The sequence below is a fragment of the Rhinoderma darwinii genome, chromosome 3 (genome assembly GCF_050947455.1).
Source record: "Rhinoderma darwinii isolate aRhiDar2 chromosome 3, aRhiDar2.hap1, whole genome shotgun sequence".
In the NCBI taxonomy this organism is placed as follows: domain Eukaryota; kingdom Metazoa; phylum Chordata; class Amphibia; order Anura; family Rhinodermatidae; genus Rhinoderma; species Rhinoderma darwinii.
Genome location: NC_134689.1, coordinates 135,930,622 through 135,951,831, shown reverse-complemented (window position 1 = coordinate 135,951,831; position 21,210 = coordinate 135,930,622). Strand labels below are relative to the sequence as shown.

General features: G+C 39.4%; 1 protein-coding gene across 5 annotated transcripts in view; it reads left to right on the top strand.

Annotated features, from left to right (window-relative positions):
* The window catches only part of MON2 (MON2 regulator of endosome-to-Golgi trafficking), a 97,521-nt gene extending 77,354 nt beyond the window's left edge, over positions 1-20,167 (top strand). For 4 of the 5 annotated variants that reach the window (XM_075856780.1, XM_075856781.1, XM_075856779.1 and 1 more), the window contains 3 exons: positions 4,750-4,957; positions 7,461-7,543; positions 19,513-20,167. In XM_075856780.1, the coding sequence (XP_075712895.1) occupies positions 4,750-4,957; positions 7,461-7,543; positions 19,513-19,676 (455 nt within the window). In that variant the 3' untranslated portion in view covers positions 19,677-20,167. Of the gene's footprint in view, positions 1-4,749; positions 4,958-7,460; positions 7,544-10,216; positions 10,748-19,512 lie in introns of those variants that run through there. The other variant, XM_075856784.1, reaches the window with a different exon arrangement.
* Positions 20,168-21,210: the final 1,043 nt, after the last annotated feature.

The window sequence follows — 21,210 nt, the reverse complement described above, 5'->3', positions numbered from 1 at the left end:
GGCCCCCCTTATGCTCCTTCACCACAGGCTGAAGTGTGAGCTGCGTGTCTGTGCAGGTCCCACTTCAGCCTGTTCTAGCTCGGGCTATAAAACAAGACCAAGATCACATCTCTGGCCGCAATCTAGACTAAGCTAGGTCCATTTGTAGCAAGGACGCATCAAATACGTCCTTGGCTACTGAAGTGCTTCCTTGTTAGGCGGTATGAGAGAAGTCCTCGGCAGGGAAAGAGTTAAAATGGGTTTAGGATGATATAATAAGGTCATTTTTATAGAACTCCTGGCTTCCTTTTCTATATTACAATCCACATTTTATTGTCTTTTTATTGCACAATGGAGGCATAACGTGTTATCTACTAACTATCTACCAGATAAAACTTGGTGTGTCAACTAGAAATCTATATTCCAACGTTTTATTCGTTGTGAAACTATAGATGCACCTGGGTTATCAGGAATAGTAACATGCAGCACTAAGCTTGGCATAAGAGACAAGAAATATTAATGTTACATGGCTGAAGCAGCTTTGACTTTAGGTGAAATATGTCCTGTGCACTACTGCATCAACACACACCTTAAACCACTACTAAAATGGACAGATTTGCAAAGAGGTTTATGCTTTTTGTTTGGTTTGGAATTTTATTCTGTGTTCGTGCAACAGACGAGACTGCTAAGAGGATGTTTGTGTTACGTGCTTATGGAGAGTTATGCATCTGTGTGCGCAGTGGTATAAACTGTCTAAATTGTGAGAATTCACATATGCTTCCAAGTAACCTTGCATTCCATTGAATGAGATAAAATTGTCTCCCAGTGTTGAATTTTCATACCTCGAGATGAATGTTTAATATGGTATTAATCAAGCGGTAATTACACAAAATGAACTTGTTTTTACTTCCTTTGTGACTCTGATAAATCCCATACTAGATTTGCAACAATTGCAGCAACTGTTTTTATAGGGCATTGTATCAGCTTTTTATGAGGCTAAAACAGGTTTTATTTGGTGGTTTACTTTGATTCTACAATCTCTGAAATAATTTGATTGCATATGCTTATTTTACAGAGCTTTAAAAAATTGTTCTGCGAATCTGAGTAAACCTAATACAATTTTTCATTATTCGTGCCTTTTATTTTAATGGAAAGTTATCATCACAAAATAACCTATTTAACGTTTTATTATAAACGTTTTGTTTTGATTTTTTTATGTGACTAGCCATATAAAAGAAAGTATTTAAAGAGACTCTGTCACCACATTATAAGTGCCCTATCTCCTACATAAGGAGATGGGCGCTATAATGTAGGTGACAGCAGTGCTTTTTATTTAGAAAAACAATCTATTTTTACCACTTTATAAGCGATTTTTAGCTTTATGCTAATGAGTTTCTTAATGCCCAAGTGGGCGTGTTTTTACTTTAGCCCAAGTGGGTGTTGTACAGAGGAGTGTATGACGCTGACCAATAAGCGTCATACACTTCTCTCCATTCATTTACACTGCACTAGTGATATAGCTATATCGCTATGTGCAGCCACATACACAAAGACTAACATTACTGCAGTGTCCTGATAATGAATATACATTACCTCCAGCCAGGACGTGATGTGTATTCAGAATCCTGACACGTCTGAATCTTTTCTGTGAGATTTCCAGCAAGGCAAACGTAATCTCGTTTACATGGTAATCTCGCGAGATTACGTTTGCCTTGCTGGAAATCTCACAGAAAAGATTCAGACGTGTCAGGATTATGAATACACATCACGTCCTGGCTGGAGGTAATGTATATTCATTGTCAGGACACTGCAGTAATGTTAGCGTTTGTGTATGTGGCTGCACATAGCGATATAGCTATATCGCGATCTGCAGTGTAAATGAATGGAGAGAAGTGTATGACGCTGATTGGTCAGCGTCATACACTCCTCTGTACAACGCCCACTTGGTCTAAAGTAAAAACACGCCCACTTGGGCATTAAGAAACTCATTAGCATAAAGCTAAAAATCGCTCATAAAGTGGTAAAAATAGATAGTTTTTTTTAAAATAAAAAGCACTGCTGTCATCTACATTATAACGCTGATCTCCTTATATAGGAGATAGGGCACTAATAATGTGGTGACAGAGCCTCTTTAATCTAGTTTTCCCACTGGCCTCTACAACAGACACAATAAGCTGACATTTCCTGTTGTTCGGCTCCTGACATTTTATAAAAAATGTGATAACTAGCTGTACCAATTTTATTTGCAACCAAACACTTTCTATAATTTATCTATTTTGTTGAAAACATTTACCCCACTCTCGTATAATTGATTTTAATCAGACACATTGGTAATATTTGTGCACAGCATCTCTTTTGCAGTCACATCGGGACATTGTCTAGGCCAATCCAAAATTTTACTTTTTCCTCCACAGCCATGCAGACATGCATCCATGCTGTATTCAAAGTCCCTGTACAACAGCACAAGGATTCTCCGTGTTACTAAGTCATAGGCACCCCTTGTGCGACCCTTTGGGTGCCTCTGTGAGGCACTGTATTCTGCTCTAGAGGCAAAGCTTCTGGGGGGGAAAACCTAGCTGTATTACGAATCCATACCAACTGTAGTACAGCCATGTGCATAAGCTTTCAGGGTTAGTTACAGTTATGTATTATCTATGATAAAATTTGAAGTAGCCAACTTAAATAAGGTGTAGATTGAATATGATTTTCATTTCAATGCTCGAAATGTAATAGGCTACATCATCACTATAGAACTAGAATAGTTTTATTTATTTTTTCCTCAGGGCACATAAAACAGTATACTTTTATTATTTGTGCTTTACGGGAAAAAAGTTATTCCAGTAAAGTGAGACCGCACAAAACAGTCCATTGCCTTATAACCATAGAAAAGGTATAGTTTAATGAGGATATATATATATATATATATATATATATGTTTGTTCCTCATTTATAAAACGTGTAAGCATAGAAACTGTGATCACACACACCATTGTTCTGTAAATGTTAGAGGAAATAAATGACTAAAGATGGAAAAATGGCAAAGTCTGTAATGACTAAGGATGACCTATGCCATACGACCAGAAGTAGTAATATTGAAATTTTAACTATTACTATTAAAATTTGGAAAGAGTTTGGTCAAGACTTGGACATTGTTTCAGTGAGTTTTTAAACGGTAGATCAGTACTTCCTATTCTATGCAAAAAAAATCTTCTTGAAAGGAGGGTATTTATCCTCTTTTATATACTCCTTTTTATGTACTTTAGATACAATATTGGGGAATCCTAAGGACCGCAATTTCCAATCTAGTTATTAATTAAATCCCTCCAACTTGAATTAAACTGTAGATCAGGGCAGCCTGAGAGAGTATAAATTCCCTATGATTTACATCTTCGTCTGTCATCAAGCTTTTGACCAAGATATGTGTGTGGTACGTTGTTCACCAGCATAATAAAATGCATTTTTGTGTAGACCTTAGTTCTCGTTACCTTTCAAGAAGATTCAAATGTGTCCAATAAGAATGAATACTTACAAAAGCAGCAGAAACGCAATTTATTTCCACCTCGATGGTCATACATCCTGTTCACTAAACCATACCTATTTGTAAATTCTGCCTGTAATGTCGGGGTAGGGAGACAGACAGGTGAGCCCTAATCTACCCGCCACTCAGTCCCTGCCTACTTGCACGGCCCGTCCTAGGCGACGGCGTACAACTGGGCGACGGTCCCTACGCTCAATATGTGTACGACAGACAAACAGACAAGGGTACACAGAAGCTAAGGGAAATGGGGCAGATGGCCACGGCAACACCGTCAGCAACGAGAGTAGCGAACGAGCCGAGTCAAACCAGGAGTGTACGAGGTACCAAACGCAGAGCAGGAGCGTAGTCAGTAAGTCATATGAAGCAGAGGTCAATAGTAATAGCAGGAACAGCAGAGCCAGGAAACCAGAGAGAATCACAGGCAAAGGACAAGCAGGAAATGAAGGTATAAATAGACCGAGGGCGGGAGCTAGAACCGTCTGGCCAGGCTGTGATAGGTTATCTCACTCCTCAGCCTACCAGCCTGAGTGGTAGCAGATCGAGTCACTCTATCAGAAGTAGGAACAGATGCAGGCTGATTAACCACAGGCGTTGACAAAGAAGCTGTGTCTGGCAGATCCTTTACACTACCAAATACATTTATAATACATTGCAGAATTAGATGAGTTTATCAACTGTTTTGCTTCTTGCTTTGTCTGAAGTGGGCTGGTCCCCACCTATCAGACTTATTCTATGGATGTACCATACATGTTTATCACTGGAATACCCCTTCAAGATAAAAGTCTTAAATATTATCTTAAAAATACTATATAAGGCCAAATGCCTTGCCATTATAGGCATATATGTTCTTCAAAATGCAGCTATTTTCTCAACTGTGACAAAGTAATATTTCTCTGATTCTGACATTAAATTTGTTAAGCCATTTTGTTCAGTTTCGGTATAGTTGTAAAAATTCTTAATACAGAGAATGAAATTACATATTTTCTTGATACCTAGTAGCTGACATGTTTAGAAATTTTGATCAGGAAGCGTATGATTTCTAGCCACATTCTGTCGGTTTGCCAAGGGCTGGGTTGTCTGAATTATTTTCACAGTATGATAAACCCATTGCAATTCCCTTCTAGTACTCTTAGCCCATAGTACAAAAGTAATTGATTTTTCTTAATAATTGCAGGGCGTGAGTTGGTTTTATTCTCTGATTGCCACTAAATCCTTTTGTATCTGTTTTGCAGAAGCTGAAATAGACATTAGGATGCGAGAGGAGTTTTCAAAAGTCTGCTTTGAGACCTTGCTTCAATTCTCATTTAGCAATAAAGTAACAACACCACAGGAAGGATATATTTCTAGAATGGCACTTTCTGTGCTATTGAAGAGATCCCAAGATGTTCTCCATCGCTACATAGATGATGAAAGGCTAAGCGGGAAATGTCCTTTACCAAGGTATGGATGGGTTTTAATATGCATTCCTGCTATGGGTACTCAAGATGTATGCCGGAAAATAAATCATGCAACTGAAAATTTCATCTTGATGATGTATTCCCTTGTGCAAACATTGAAAGCCAATAACGTACCAGTCTACAAAAAAGTTTTGAAGCCTTCAGAACAAGTAAAAAATTAGAGTTGAATAATCAGAAACGTATAAAGCTTAAAGAATTGTTCTAGGGCTTTGCTAATCTGGGTGAAGAATGAAGCCTGTAGAGACATGGCATGCAGTAACTACATTGAAATTTGCATTCATGATATGATGGTCTTTTTTAAGTAGCCCTAATACTTGAGGTAGGCAGAGGTTTTCGATGCTGCATTTACGTCTTGTAGAGTCTCACTTAGGTGATCTACTTACTATTCAATTGGCCCGTGTTAAATCCGTAAATTCAGGAACATCACGCTAATTCCAGATGTGATCTATTTATGAGAATACTAGGATATTTAGTTGCGAGCTCCACAAACACCAAATACACACACAAACGCGCAACAAACTACATTCATAAATATTTTTTAAAAATGTCTGTACTATACAATTAGAAATAAATAATAGAGCAGAACTTTCTAAATGACAAAGAAACAGGCATACCCTTTTGTTCAGATGTTACAGTGCCCCCATAACACATCACAGTTAAGGTTAGTTACTGTATATTCTCCACATCTATGTCTCCCATGTCCTCTTCCTGTACAGCCATGTTGCTCCTTCTCTTTAACCATTTGCCCTGTTCTGTGGTATATTGTATCTTAGTGGTCAGGGAGTATGTGAAAGAAGAAGGATTATCACAGCACCGGAGATCCGTGCAAAATAACGGGTGCAAGCCTCAAAGGAACCTGTTCCAAAGTCCCACAAATGGTATCCACAAAGAAGAGAGACACGAGGCAGCACTTCCAAAATACATGGGAATATTATTCAACAACCAGTGCGACGTTTCAGTCCAACAGGACCTTTCTCGTGCTTGAGAACGGTCCTGTTGGCTGAAACGTCGCACTGGTTGGTGAATAAAATTCCCATGTATTTTGGAAGTGCTGCCTCGTCTCTTTCTTCTTTAGGGAGTATGAGACCCAAAATACCATGTATAAGTCTCCAATGAGACTCTCACACTGAAACACAAACGGTAAGGAGGCTGATTTACAGCAAGAAAGTGGCCTTTGGTGGTGGCCTAACATTATGATTTATTGGTCCTCACCCTGAGGTTTGCCTGTGAATTGTAATCTGCGGTTTGTCCACCCCTGCTGTACTCCTTGTAGCACACTGGTCTGTAAAGAGACAACAATAGCCCAGGCTAGGACATTAGACGTGTATATATAATTATGTGTGCTCTACACATTATTATATTTTGTAAATTAATCATTTGACATTTCAGTATTAGTTAATTTGGGTAGAACAAGGTTAAATCACAGTGGCATGTAGAAAGATAGAGGGTCTAGTGTAGAGGTAAGAAGCAGGAGGGTCTTGTGCAGAGAGCTGTTGACCATAGGATCCCCACTAGTGGCAATTGGCAACTTAAAAAAAAAAAAAAAAAAAAAAAAAAGGCTGTCAACAAAACTTCAAAGGGATTGTCTACAAGCGAACAAGTCAGTGTATTGCTTAGATTGCTGTGAATAGTATGTAATCTACAATGGTGGCCACAATAGTTCTCATACATCTGTCTCAAGGAACCGATATAGTAGAAAAATATAAGCAATAAGAAATGGCTGAATAGAATTTGTTTTTATTTGACTTTAGGTTAAAATGCTCTTTAGCTGTGGCAATTATTGTATTATGAAATCTTAGCAATAAAATTTGTTAGGTAGGATGACTTACACTGCAGGTAAAACTGATGCACTGTGTTATGTCTAGTGTAGGGCCTAAGGTGGGTAGTGCATTAGTCAGGGATCCAAAAAGCACTTAAAAGTGAAGTCATGGCCCTGCACTAGTTAACAATGTATCAATTTTACATGGAATGCTTCTTTAAATACATGTAATTTTGGATAAAAAATTTAATAAATACACAAAATAAGAAGTTTTTGGTGTTTGTGTGCTACAGTAGTGTAAAACTAAAGCGGACTATAATAGAAATACTTTGCCGTAGTTAGAGATTCATACACTTCGACTAAAATAAGCTACCTAGGAGTAAAGGTCAAACATGCACGTTATTTATTTTTACTTTTTAACCCCTGGTTTCAATCCAATCTGATCCAATAATACGTACACTACACTTCTCTTTCTAAGATGATGTTGATTTCAAAGCAAATAGTACTACTTTACTGCAAAAATAAATGTTTGAATTCCATCTATGCCTTGTAGAAAACCTGGATCTGTATAAGCCTAAATGAATTGCATAGCTATAAATATCTTCATTTCTGTCAAAATTGTGCTGGCGGAAATACCTTCACACAGTACATGCACTGTATGACTATTTGTAGAGTTGTAAAACAAAGTTCATTTAACCTAATGGAGGTTTATATTTGAATATTTCAGGCAGCGTGTGACAGAAATCATATTTGTTTTAAAGGCTGTAAGCACTCTCATAGATTCACTTAAGAAAACTCACCCCGAAAATGGTAAGTAATGCAGTTTTACTGTTCTTTTAATTGCTACAGTGGTATATGTTCAGTTACTTTTCCAAAATATTATTCTAGTCTTTAGTTTTACTTGTTACAATAAACTCCAAACGGGCATATTGCTACAGGACCCAAGAGTCCAACATATTGCCAATTATCCTGTTTGGCTGCTCAACTTTAAGACCACATATTGGACTGCTAGCGTAAGGCTCTGTTCATATCATGTTGAATGTTCACATATGCCGGAAAAATCTCAAGGAATGCGCCGAACGTAGCCCACAATATATGCAACGCTATATCCTACAGTATTCATGTATAGGCTGCCATGCTAAAAAAAAGAAAAAGCATATCACTTGGTATACAGTTTTTATGGGGGCCAACTGTATAGGAAAGCGCAGCTGTCGGGTCTATAGGGGTCTATGGACAAGTTCGGCATATGCTTCGGGAGTGTTTACGGGAACATACACTGAATTTAAATGCCAAACATGGTGTGAACATAGCCTAAAGCTGACAACATACACACAAAATAACGGTCTTGTGACCTGGTATATGCATATTTGAATAATCACACCCACATTATTTTTAACCTCCTTTTATGTTTCTGGTTTCTACAAGAATCTAGGATATATTCTTACATCAAATGAAAACTAAACTATAGGCCGAGTGTTACTTTACATTTAACCCCTTCGTGACCAACAATACGCCTTTTCACGTTCGTCACTAAGGGGCCTTAGGCTAGGCTGACGCCTTTTCACGTTCGCCTAGTCTAAGTCCTGCACGGGTGTCCCATGCAAGCTGGAGCCGGGGCTCCGCTGTCTGATGACAGCTGAGCTCCTGCTCTAACGCCCGCAATCGAAGTTTACTTCAATCGCGGCCGTTTAACCCGTTAAATGCCGCCGTCAATAGCGACCGCGGCATTTAACTTTCTTTACAGAGGGAGTCGCGGGTCTCCGATGGGTTGTCATGGCAGCCGGGGGCTTGATAAAAGCCCCCAGGTCTGCCCTGGACATATGCCTATTAGGGCGCGCCGGAGGCACGTCCTAATAGATTGCCTGTCAGATTTACACTGACTGGCAATAATGCTCTGATAAACGAAGTATACCAAAGCATTATAGCAGCGATCGGAAGATCGCACAGTAAAGTCCCCTAGTGGGACTAATGAAATAAATAATAAATGTGAAATTAAAATTATTAATAAAAATGACAGTAAAAAAATCAATTTTTTTCCATAAAAAGTGGTTTTATTTAGTAAAAGTGTAAAAAATAAATAAAAGTACACATATATGGTATCGCTGCGACCGTAATGACTCCATTAATAAAGTTAATATGTAATTTAAACCGCAAGGTGAACACCGTAAAAAAAAACGCAAAAAACAATGGCGAAATTGCAATTTTTTCCCATTGGCCCCCCAAAAAGTCATAAAAATGAATCAATAAGTTCCATACACCCCAAAATAGTACCAATCAAAACTACGTCTCGTCCCGCAGAAAACAAGCCCAAAAAATCACTACATTGATGGAAAAATAAAATAATTACGGCTCTTGGAAAACGACGATGCAAAAGCAAATAATTTTAGTTCAAAAGTGTTTTTATTGTGCAAAAGTCGTAAAACATAAAAAACCTCTACATATGTGGTATCGCCGTAATCGTACCGACCCATAGAATAAAGGTAACATGTTATATACGCAGTGAACGGCGTCAATTTAAAAACGCATAGAACATTGGTGGAATTTCAGTTTTTTTTTTATAATCCCCCCCCCCCCCCAAAAAAAAGTTAATAAAAGTTAATAAAAAAATTATATGTACCCTAAAATGGTGCTATTAAAAAGTACAACTAATCCCGCAAAAAAAAAGTCCTCATACAGCTATGTAGACGGAAAAATAAAAAAGTTCTAGCTCTTTGAATGCGACTATCGGAAAACTAATAAAATAGCTTGGTCATTAGGGCCTAAAATGGGCTGGTCACTAAGGGGTTAATGTCAAGGCTGCATACATACATACATACATACATACATACATTCAGTTTTAATATTTTTTCTTCTCTCAAAAAGCTACTGCCATTATTGTAACAATAGCTGTAATGGATTTTGCAATGATGTGGCAATATGGAGGAATCAGGGGCTGTGTGCCATCTCTTGGCTGTGCTAATGCCTATTCTGGGCAGCACGGTCATTGCTATGAAACATTCCACACTTATTTAATTTTTTAATGTGGGGGGTCAAGTACAACTGTCCAGTCGGGGACTAGATAATCACTTTAGTTTTTGTTTTTTTATTATTATTTTGTTCAGTTTGGCTGTACTCACACATTCATAAATATTACGCTGTTGAACTGGCCTACAAATCCACACCAAAAGTGTTGCTTTGCAATGAGTGAAATTCGCTGTGAAAATCTGGAATTATTTTTTGCGGAATTTTAATGCAGATTCCACAATCGAAAATTCTGCAAACAAATATTTCGGTGTGAATCCGACCTTTTATCACCCTTTTCTTTATACGGTTTGAATGAAGGTTAGATATTGATATGTCCACACCTATTAAAATATTTGCTTTCTATCTCCAATGCTTTACTACATCTCTTTTAGTAGACATCATTCACTTCAAACCTCTGTCTCCTGTTCAAAAGCTAAATTCTTATCTAAATGCAATTACCGGTTGTAATTTCTCTATTAGTTTGTAATAGGATAAAGTGTCATGTATACCATATCTAGAACAGGAAACATAGAAGTTGGATCTTCAAGAATGGACGAAAGCACATCTCAGAGGAGCCTCGTAGGTCCCAATGTCATAGAAGTACAATAGAGACAGAACTCAAGGGATTTTTGATGCCATTAGTGGTACTTTTATTTGATATAACACACCACCATTGTACAAGATGCACAGCAATTCAGCAATGTTTTAGGTTTATTGACACTTGCCATACTCGAAGGGCTTGTAGCAGCGAGTGCATAGAAGGTAGAGGCCATACTGTAGCTGTGTCAGGTCTTTCTCTCTGTTAGATATCCAAGTACAATACAATTAAAATAGTATTCGGGTGGATTTACCCCTTACTAAAGGGATGTTATGAGGTAGGGGAATGTGTACACTGAAGTTGGGAAAACTTTTTTTTTTTTTTTTTATATTTCATCCTGGTTAGGTTTAATTTGGATAACCTATAGCTTTGGGATATGATGCTAATGCTTTTTCAATCACTCCACCAGACATCTGAATTAATATAAACCGCTTATTTCCCTACTATGAAATCTTTTTATCTTCTTGTGGATTTGCTTATTATAATAAAAAACATGAAAATTGCTCAAATAGATAGAAATAGAGATTATTAAATTAATTGGAAGTATTGTCTGAAGCAATATTGAGGTGGTGTGACCTTAAAAGATGGTGACTCATGGATCCGCAGGCAATAAATTCATCAAGCCTTTCCTCTTGAGAGAGATGACCGGGTCACTGTTGTTACAGGGGATATTGGGGGATCTCCAGAACGACAGTGACCATTAAACTTTGGGACTTTTTTTTGTTTTCGAAACATAAGTCTTTACATCTACAGCAGTCCCCATGGCTGGTATACCTAACCCTTTAGTGCATAGATTTATTAAGCAGCATATTTTCATGGATCGTGAAGCAAAAGTTTCAAATTGGCAAACTGGAAAAATGTTGCTCAATAAATAGTTAACTATTTCTACACCCACACAGTGCTAGTAAGTATTTTCAGCTGGGATTACAGTAGTCTGCTAGTGGTGATTATTTTGGAGATATGGGCTTTTAAGTCTTGGAATGCTGCTGATGTGTTTAACTCCTACGCTGCCATATGGATAGAGGAATACAAAGTACAATGTCACATACATCAAATAAATTCAGATGGTGAGATGAAAACGTTAAAAATCATCGGAGTTTTTAGCTTCTGTTTTCTGGTAAAGATGATCGTAGTCCACGTTATACCCGATGAGTAACACAAACCACATGATTTTCCACCAGTTAACCGCATTGGTGTCTTCAGTATATACGAATTAAGACATGCATTCTATTGTCCTTAAAAACACCCACATAAAGCAGAAGTGAGGAAAGGTTTCCGGTTTCTGTAATAAAAGGATTGACTTAGACTATAATATATAGAGAAGTCCTAAATAAACTGTCGTCCCACAATATAGAAACATTAGCTCCGCACCATTTTTGTGCTGATGCAGAGAAATATATGATACCTTACTAGTCATTTGTGTTACGTGTTGTTTTTTCTATAGACTGCTATGAACAAAAACTGTTAGAATATTTCCAGTTTACCATTTCCACACAACCATTTAGTTGAGTGGTGGCCAATGTTGATTAAAGTTACATGGAAAGAGAAAAGTAATGATTTTCATCACCGGAAACAAGCTGGATTACACCTTGTTTCACAGATTGCTAATGAGGGTGTTTTTAACAATTTTCAGATATTCAACAGGAATTTGGCCTACCACATGCTTGTTTTTATCAATACCTCCAATTTAAGCATTCTGCTCATTGCCGAAGTCACACGGTTGACCTTACTGTACACCGCTATTGTTAGAGTTAAGAGTGCGGAATCCACCTCAGGTCTTATATCAATGTTACATAAACATTTACGGACATACTTCCTGAAGGCTTTCCCTTTTACTATCAAGGAAAAATCAGAGTGGAAATTTAGGTGTTTTTAGTAATAAAGTTTGAGCTGAAATTTTACAGGCGGTTTTGAAGCGATTTAGCAGCGTGGCCTACTGGTTATCCCAGCATTATTTACTGCATCGAGTTTATCATACTCCTGTGTTTTTAGGTATCACACTGCTTTTTATTTAGAAAAAAGATCTATTTTTACCACATTAAGAGCGATTTTAGCTTTATGCTAATTAGTTTCTTAATGCCCAATTGGGCATGTTTTTAATTTAGACCAAGTGGGCATTGTACAGATGAGTGTATGACGCTGACCAATCAGTGACCAATCAGCGTCATGCACTTCTCTCCTTTCATTTAGTCAGCGCATAGTGACACTGCGTTATTCACTATGTGCTGTCTTATACTGACACATTAACGTTACTGAAGTATTTAGACAGTGAATAGACATTCCTTCCAGACAGGAAGGGATGTCTATTCACAATCCTGACACTTCGTTAACGTTTCTGTGGTACTTACAGCAGAGCAAAGCGTAATCTCGCAGTAACCTGTCATTTACAGCGTGATCTTGCGAGATTATACTTGCTTTGCTGTAAATCACACACAAACGTTACAGAAGTGTCAGGATTGTGAATACACATTCCGTCCTGGCTGGAAGGAATGTCTATTCACTGTCTAAACACTCCAGTAACGTTAGTGAGCATACTGATCTAGCAGGATCCCTGTGCGCTGAGTAAGTGAATGGTGAGAAGTGCATGACGCTGATTGGTCAGCGTCATACTCTTCTCTTTACCACGCCCACTTGGTCTAAACTAAAAACACGCCCAGTTGGGCATTAAGAAGTCATTAGCATAAAGCTAAAATCGCTCCTAACGTAGTAAAAATAGATAGTTTTTCTAAATAAAAAGCACTGCTGTCACCTGCATTATAGCGCCCATCTCCTTATGTAGGAGATAGGGCACTTATAATGTGGTGACAGAGTCTCTTGAACAGGCAGATTTGATCCACATGATCTGAAGTTGCCAAAGTCTGAGTAAATATTGAAGGGAGGTTCTGGTACTGATATGTTCTGTGTCTGGAATTTTCTTACCTGTTACTTCATTCATTTTTTCCGTGTGCTAGTATATGTTAATGATCTACCTGTGAATGATGATCACAAACTTGTGGTGCTTAAACTCTTATATAGTGCACGGAAAGTTATAGTTCAATCCTGGATATCTGCTGACACTCCTGTAGTTCAACAATTTATAAATTTGGTATATTTGCACTCCCTCTGTATCACTCATACTTCCGACCCCTATGCACTAATGCCCCCTATATTCCGGATACATTATTATCACTTGTGTATTACACACTGTATTTTCTGCACTATACATTTATACCCATTCCCCACACACCACTCCCCTCATGGCTAGTGGGAGTGGATATTATTATTTAACACACCTGAGCACTTTCCTTCAGAAGCATTTTTGACTTGTCTGCGTCTTGCTGGGCTTATATCTGCCCAATTTGTGAGTATGGCCTTTTTTTGTCTTTTTAATATTATTCTATGTCCCACTTTTTTCTGTGGTGTAAATTTGATTATTCGTTTGAAAAAGGAGGAATACGCATCATAAGTTTGTGGTGGTATGGGTTAAATGGCATAAAGAATCTGGCCTGGCCCCTATCATAAGACAGGACTCTGTTTTATGACAGTCCGTGTCTGCAGGGATATCATCGCACGATCAAAGAAAGTAAATGGCGACTTGCATTCTGCTGATAAGATAAGATCTTAGTGTCGGTTAAGCAAAGGTAAAACAACGCGTAAATGTTTGCAAGCATAGATCTCTAGATGTGAGATTAGACGTTTTGCAGTATTAGGATACATTCTGAAGTCTAAAATGAGGCTACACTTTCATCTAGTTATTAATTAGTTATATTTAAATGTTTATCAAATCTATATAAAATCATTCTTGTAATAATAAATCCAGTATTGGCTTTATCTAAAGATGATTTTATTAGAAAATACAAATGCACATTTTCTCGTTAAATCATTCATTGGGGGGGGGTGGGGACACAGCACCATGGGTATATGCCACTAGGAGGCTGACACTAGCAAAAAAATAAGTGTTGGCTCTGCCCAGTGGGCTATAGCTTCTCCTGTTAGACCAAGTGGCTGGCTCAGTTTTAGCCTAGTGTCTATAAGAGGCAGACATGACCTGCATACAGGTTTTCTGCTTTTTTTTAGTTTTTTTTCCGTTTCAGGTTGGTCACAGTGTACGCCATATTAGTCCGAGCACTGAGACCCCCACCAATCTCTAGAACGAAGCAGCTGAAGTGCTCGTATGAGCGCTCAGCTGCTTCATGAGTGTTCGGCTATTTCCGGAAATAAATGTATCGGTGTACGGACTCAATAGAAAGTCTATGAGCCCGTACACGATACATCGGACTACCGGAAAAAGCCGAACAGAAACGAAGCAGCTGAGCGCTCATACGAGCACTTCAGCTGATTGGTGGGGGTCTCCGTGCTCAGACCCCCACCAATTCAAACTTCTGACATGTCACTATGACATGTCAGAAGTTTGTCGAACGTTTAGCTACACTTTAAACCAGTTGCCTGAGCAGATTGCTTCAGTTAGCCAGACCTTGCTCCCGTGAGCACTCACACTATATCTCTGCAGGCATGCCTCGCAAATGGGCCACTAGTTGATCCCCCTGTGGTTCAACTGTTTAAGGCAACTACTCTGCCCATAGCGGGTGCTGCTTTTCTTAAAGATCCCATAGTTAAGAAAGTGGATTCCATGGCCAAGGCCACCTTCTCAGGCGCTGCGCTCCAGCCGTCGTTTGCATCGTCTTGGGCTAGCAAAGCCTGCATAGTCAAGGCAAAGCGGCTCAACAGGTCTCTCACCTCGGAGGAGCAACATCAGGCGGACTCTCTTCTTGCTTCCCACCCGATCCAGGTGTATATTTCCTTGTGATGTTTCTATTGAGGCGGCCTGCCGCTCTGCTAAGGCTATGGAAAATGCAGTGGCTATCCGCAGTGCTATCTGGGTTCACACCTGGAATTCTGAACCGCCTCCATGAAGGCTTTCCTTGCTCTTCCTTTTGGCCAGAACCTTCTTCTCGGTACTGATCTGGTTAAACTGAATGCCGATGCTAGAGGCGGTAGAAGTACCTTACTTTCCCCAGCGGCGTCCTTGGCGTCGCCCAGCCGCTTCTTCCCGGTCTCAGAGGTTTTGTTCCTCATCCCCTCTCAAAGGATGGAGTTCCTGGGAATGAACCTCGATAACCAGATGTGCAAGATTTTTCTTCCAGAACCAAAGACAGACGCCTTCGTTTTTGCATGAGGGTTCTTGGGACAATGGTTTCCGTTCGTCAAGCTTTACACTCGCCCTCTACAGTTGGCCATACTGCCTGCTGGGACAGGTCTCCAGACGACTTCGGCCTTCCAATCCGGCTTCCCTCGCTGGTTCGTCGAGAACTTTTATGGTGGCTGTCCTCCCCGAGCATCTCCCTGGGGAAGCCCTTTGCCATCCTCCATTGTCAGGTGGTCACGAGAGAGGCCAATCTGTCGGGTTGGGGGGCGGTTCTAAGGTTTCGCGGTTTCTCTGAATCGGTCATTCAGACCATGGTAAAGGCTCGGAAGCCTCAGTCCTAGAGTATCTACCACCACACGTAGCAGGTATATTTCAGGTGGTGTAAGATTCAACGCTACCAACCCCTTCGCTTTTCTGCTCCGTGCATCCTGTCCTTTCTTCGGGCGGGCATGGACCAGGGACTTAGTCTGGTGACACTGAAGAGTTTGTCGATTCTGTTTCAGTGCATGTTGACTTTTCCATGCTCCTATTAAAATGTTCTTGCATGGGGTTTCCCATTGTGCTCCTCCTTACCGTCCACATCTGGAGCCCTGGGATCTCAAATTGGTCCTTGACTCTCTTCAGTCTTCACCATTTGAACCTATGCGGGAGGTTTCGCCCCATGTCTTGTGCTAGGAGGTTGCCTTTCTGGTGGCCATCACTTCAATCTGCAGGGTGTCTGAATTGGCCACTTTTATCTTGCAGACTCCCCTTCATGGTCTTCCATAAGGACAAAGTGATACTTCGGCCAGTTCGGGCCGTCCTTCTCAAGGTGGTATCTTCTTTCCACCTCAATGAGCATATTGTTCTGACCTAACCTCTCTCATCAGAGGGAGCGGTCTCCCGAATCTCTCTTTCGGTTACCGAGTTTTTTCGCCGCTCAGACTCTCACGCAAGGGCTGGCCTCTAAGACCCGATTTCAAGGTGGATTTGGCTGGCTATTAAGGAGACCTACTCTAAGGGTAGGGGGTCCTCCCTTCCGGGTCACTGCCCACTCTACACGGGCGGTTGGTGCATTAAGCTTTTGCATATCCGGTTTGCAAGACCACTACCTGGCCTCGGGTCATACTTTTTACGAGGTTCTATCAGATCCATTCACTGGCTTCTGCCGATGCCAGTCTGGTTCTTATGGTGTTGCAGGCAGCTGAGTTAGGCTGTTCACATGGCTGCGTTTTCTTCTGCCCACCCTCAGGGCGCTGCTCTGGGATATCCCATAGTGCGGTGTCCCTCAATGAATGATTTAACACGAGAGCTGGATTTTTGTACTCGTTGTAAAATCCCTTTCTCGCTGAATTCATTGGGGGACACAGATCCCACCCTCCATTTTTTTTCTTTGTGGATTATTCTGGTTTTCTCAGGTGGTTATGGGTTTTTCTCTCCTCAGATCTGGGATGGGACTTGTTGGTGTTTTTTATTTTTTTTATTTTATGCTCTCTTACAGCTCTTGGTACAAACTGAGTCGCTTGGTGTAACAGGAGAAGGTGGAACCAACACTTTTGTATTTTAGTTTTTTCCTAGTGTCCGCTTTTTAGTGGCAGGGGCATATACCCATGTTGCTGTATCCCCAAAGAATTCAATAAGAAAGGGATCTTACGGTGAGTACAAAGATCAAATAATTTTATGTCAAATGCTATGGTTTTAAAAAAATACTTTTTATGTTGCTTAGCTTAGAATCCCTGAGCCTTTCAGAACTCAAACCATGACTAAATTTTAGATGCATTAGGATTTTATTTTTAGGAGCATTGAGAGTTCGGTTTACTGGAAATGTGAGGGACATGAGAAAATCTACAGCAAATCGCAGAAGAACAGTTTGAAAAGATGTTTGCAATGAAAGAAAAAAGATATATATTCTCTCACCATCACTATATAATTCCAGCACTAAATCATATAATTGATGTGGTGCCAAACCATTTTTGTAAACACTAGTGTGTATAGATGTAGATATAACACACACACACACACACACACACACACACACACAACATCTATTGTGGGCACCTGCAGACCCTTAGATTGATATCCACCTATTCAATACTATGGAACAAAGAACTGTGCAATTTACTACTTTAAGGGTACAGACTATTTTTCTCCAGAATGCCAGGTTTGTTTGTTTTTTTACATCGATGCATTTCAAGAGCCATAACTTTTTATGATGTTTTTTTTTTTTAAGGACGAATTGTGCTTTTCATTAGCATAATTTTGGGGTACATATAATTTATTGAAAAAATAATTCAGCCACTTTTGAATTTTTTTTTATTTGCGGTGTGGCATGCGGTTTAAATAATGGATTAACTTAATTCTGGATCGTTATGATTGAGGCAATACGAAATATGTTTGTTTATTATGTTTTAGTATTTTTGCACAATAAAAACATATTTATTTGTTTTTGTAAATTCTTAATTTTTTGTATTAAAGTATTCTAGGGGGGGGGGATGGGATACAGAAAGAAAAAAAGAACAAGGGATGGGTGGGATAGTAACACAATAACAAGTCATGTTAAACATATTCCCCTTGGGGGAACTAGCTGACTAATACAAATAATCGGTAACTATCTAATTAGCGTATTTTTTTGTAGTTGAAGAACAAATATATAGAGTTGTACTTGCACAGGGTCTCGGAAAGGTATCTGCTTGTTAGCCCGATGTGAGAACTATAGTTTCTTATGACGTGGTGTTAATTCGTTGGGTTTGTGGTAAGTGGGATTCTATGTCTTTTGAGCCATAAAATGTAGACCAGTCATTCCAGATGCTCATATATTTATCATATTGTAGGTTCCTAGAGCATTTGTTTCTTTCATAGGATTGGATGAGATTGATCTCTTTTAACCATTCTAGAATTGTAGGAGGATTTGTATCTTTCCAATGTCTCGCTATAAGGCTATGTTCACACGGAGTATTTTGGGGGAGGAATATCTGCCTCAAAATTCCGTTTGGAACTTTGAGGCAGATATTCCTCTCCCTGCACGCCGATTTTCGCGGCAATTATCGCGCCGTTTTTCGCCCGCGGCCATTGAGCGCCGCGGGCATAAAACAGCGAGAAATACGCTTTCTCCTGCCTCCCATTGAAGTCAATGGGAGGTCGGAGGCGGAAGCGCCCGAAGATAGGGCATGTCGCTTCTTTTTCCCACGAGGCAGTTTTACTGCTCGCGGGAAAAAGACGCCGACGCCTCCCATTGAAATCAATGGGAGGCGTTCTCGGGCCGTTTCTGCCGAGTTTTGCGACGCGGTTTCCGCGTCAAAAAACTCGGCAAAATACCCCGACTGAACATAGCCTTAGAGTTTTTGCTGCGTTCAAAAGGTGTGGTATATTGGAATTTGAGTTACTATATTGATGAGTAGTATCTAGATTGAGAAAATATATATACTAATCTTTTGTGTTGCCACATTCGGGGAGCCATAACTATTTTATTTTTCAGTCTATTTTTTTTTTTTTTGCGGGATCGAGTTCTAGTTGTTTAAGGAACCATTTATGGGTGCATAGAACTAATTCATTGACTTTTATTTTGATATTTTTTTTTTGTGGGGAGGGTCAGAGGAATAGAGAAAAGAGCATGGTCAATTCTCCACAACACCACAGGGAAAATGAAACATTATATGGTGTTCATTGAAATCAATGGGATGTCCGTGTTATGCATTGGCGTGCCGGGTCTTCTAGAGAGAGCTAGAGACACACTTTGTAACCATTCTCTTCTGAGCCCACTCTATTAAGTCAGAATACCCTAAATCAGAAAAACCCTTTAATATACACAAATATCATAGACCTATTTTTCCTTTGCGTGTAAATTACTGTAAGTGTAAATTAATTGCAAAATAATATAATTGTCTGGTTGTTGCTTCATTACGATTTTTTGTGATCTTATTGAAAATACAATTTGAACTTTTATTGACTCACTCCTATGGCATTAACAGTAAAAGGTTGGAGGGCTCATTTTGCAATACTCTGTATGTTTAGTCCGCAGACATGCCTTGCATTTTCTTACATGATATATATATATATATATATTTTTTATTACAGTTGATGATCACATCTGGGATCAGGTGATTTCTCTCTACCCGACATTAGTGGAATGCATCACATGTTCATCCTCTGAAGTTTGTTCAGCTCTTAAAGAAGCTCTGGTCCCATTTAAGGACTTCATGCATCCACCAGCAGCTAAAGTGCAGAATGGAGAGTCGTGACTGCTTGGGTGATTATTCTTGAAGACATGACACTGAGTGTACTGCAGATGAATGTTTCCTCCTAAGTGAAATTATTTTTTTTCTGAAGGACGCACTTGATGAACTAAACTGAGCAGCCACCCGGCCTGTGGCTCCTTTTTAACTACTATACTAATGAGCTCAGCCATTCATGAAAACAAACTTACACCTCAATAAATGTCCCTGTGTGAGTAGCATTGTGGGCCTTCTGAATATCAATTAAGTGCAGTAAATGATCATTTGTTTTACAGACTGAATGGGTGAGTATTGATTTGACTGTGGTAAATTATAAAAAAGAAATTAACCCCATTTGGTAAACATGTTCGACTGGTGGATGAAACCCTTGGGAAGTACACCATGTACTTAATTTTATGCAAACAATACTATAACATTCCATATTTTTTGTTAGCCTTTGTAAACCAAGAGAACTGTCATATTTGTGTGTAAAATAAATGGTACAGTTCTGTAATAAATTGTCCCATTATTTAAACACATATTGGTACTGGCGATATTCAGCGCACAATTAGTTTGAGATCATCTACTGAATCTGTGAATACGTGATTATTAAGTTCTACTCTAAAAGAAAAAAAAAATATTGATCCTGTATTCCAATATCCATTTTTACAAGGATCATATTCTATTGTTTTGTTTTTTTTTCTTTTTTAGTCGTGAAGCATGGTTTGCGGGTCATTAAATTGTCTGCAACAATTTAACAGTTGCCATATCAGCCATTTGTCTTGGCAACAAGTTAGTTCTGAAGCTGTCCACACATAAGAGGAAAGTTGACTGAAATCGACGAGATTGGCCAAGGATCTCGTTTGTATAACGGCCTGCCAACTTCTCCCCCATCGCAGATATTGGGGAAAGAGGAATCAGGCATGTTAAAATTCGTCCGCTGTCTGATGAACGAGTGTTCATCCAAAAGCTATCATGTGTAAAGCAAGCTCTAGAGAGGTAAGGGATGATGTGAACCCACATAATAGTTTATCTAAAGATATATAAGGGAAATCTAATGGTGGTTTCACCACAATCTCTGATTAGTGACATATCTCCTAGTTTATAGACCTGAGCTTCATTAGCTATACACAAGTGGTCTAATTCTTGCCTTGTATATTAGAAAAACTGAAGCATCACGTTGGGCCCTGTTCACATCACATTCATAGCCTTCCGACGTATACCTTTTGACAAAAGGTTGAAACATATCCCACTGTATAGGCATACAGTGGGATATGTCGCCCGAATCCCCTGGGCAAAGCGCCAACTGAAGCGATGTGCTTGGGTAAGCTGCTGACGTCACCGTCCCATATATGGATGGTTGTGTCAGGAACTACAATGCTGGAGTCCCTGGCCAAAAGGACACACTTTTACCTCCGTCAGACTAATGGAGCACTACAGATACGTTACACGCTAAACGTAGGGCATAAACCCTAACATAGGGATATTTCCCAGCATGTTGGAAAATATCCTTATCTTTAGAAGCTGGTCATAAACAGTCTGAATATCAGCCAAAAACAAT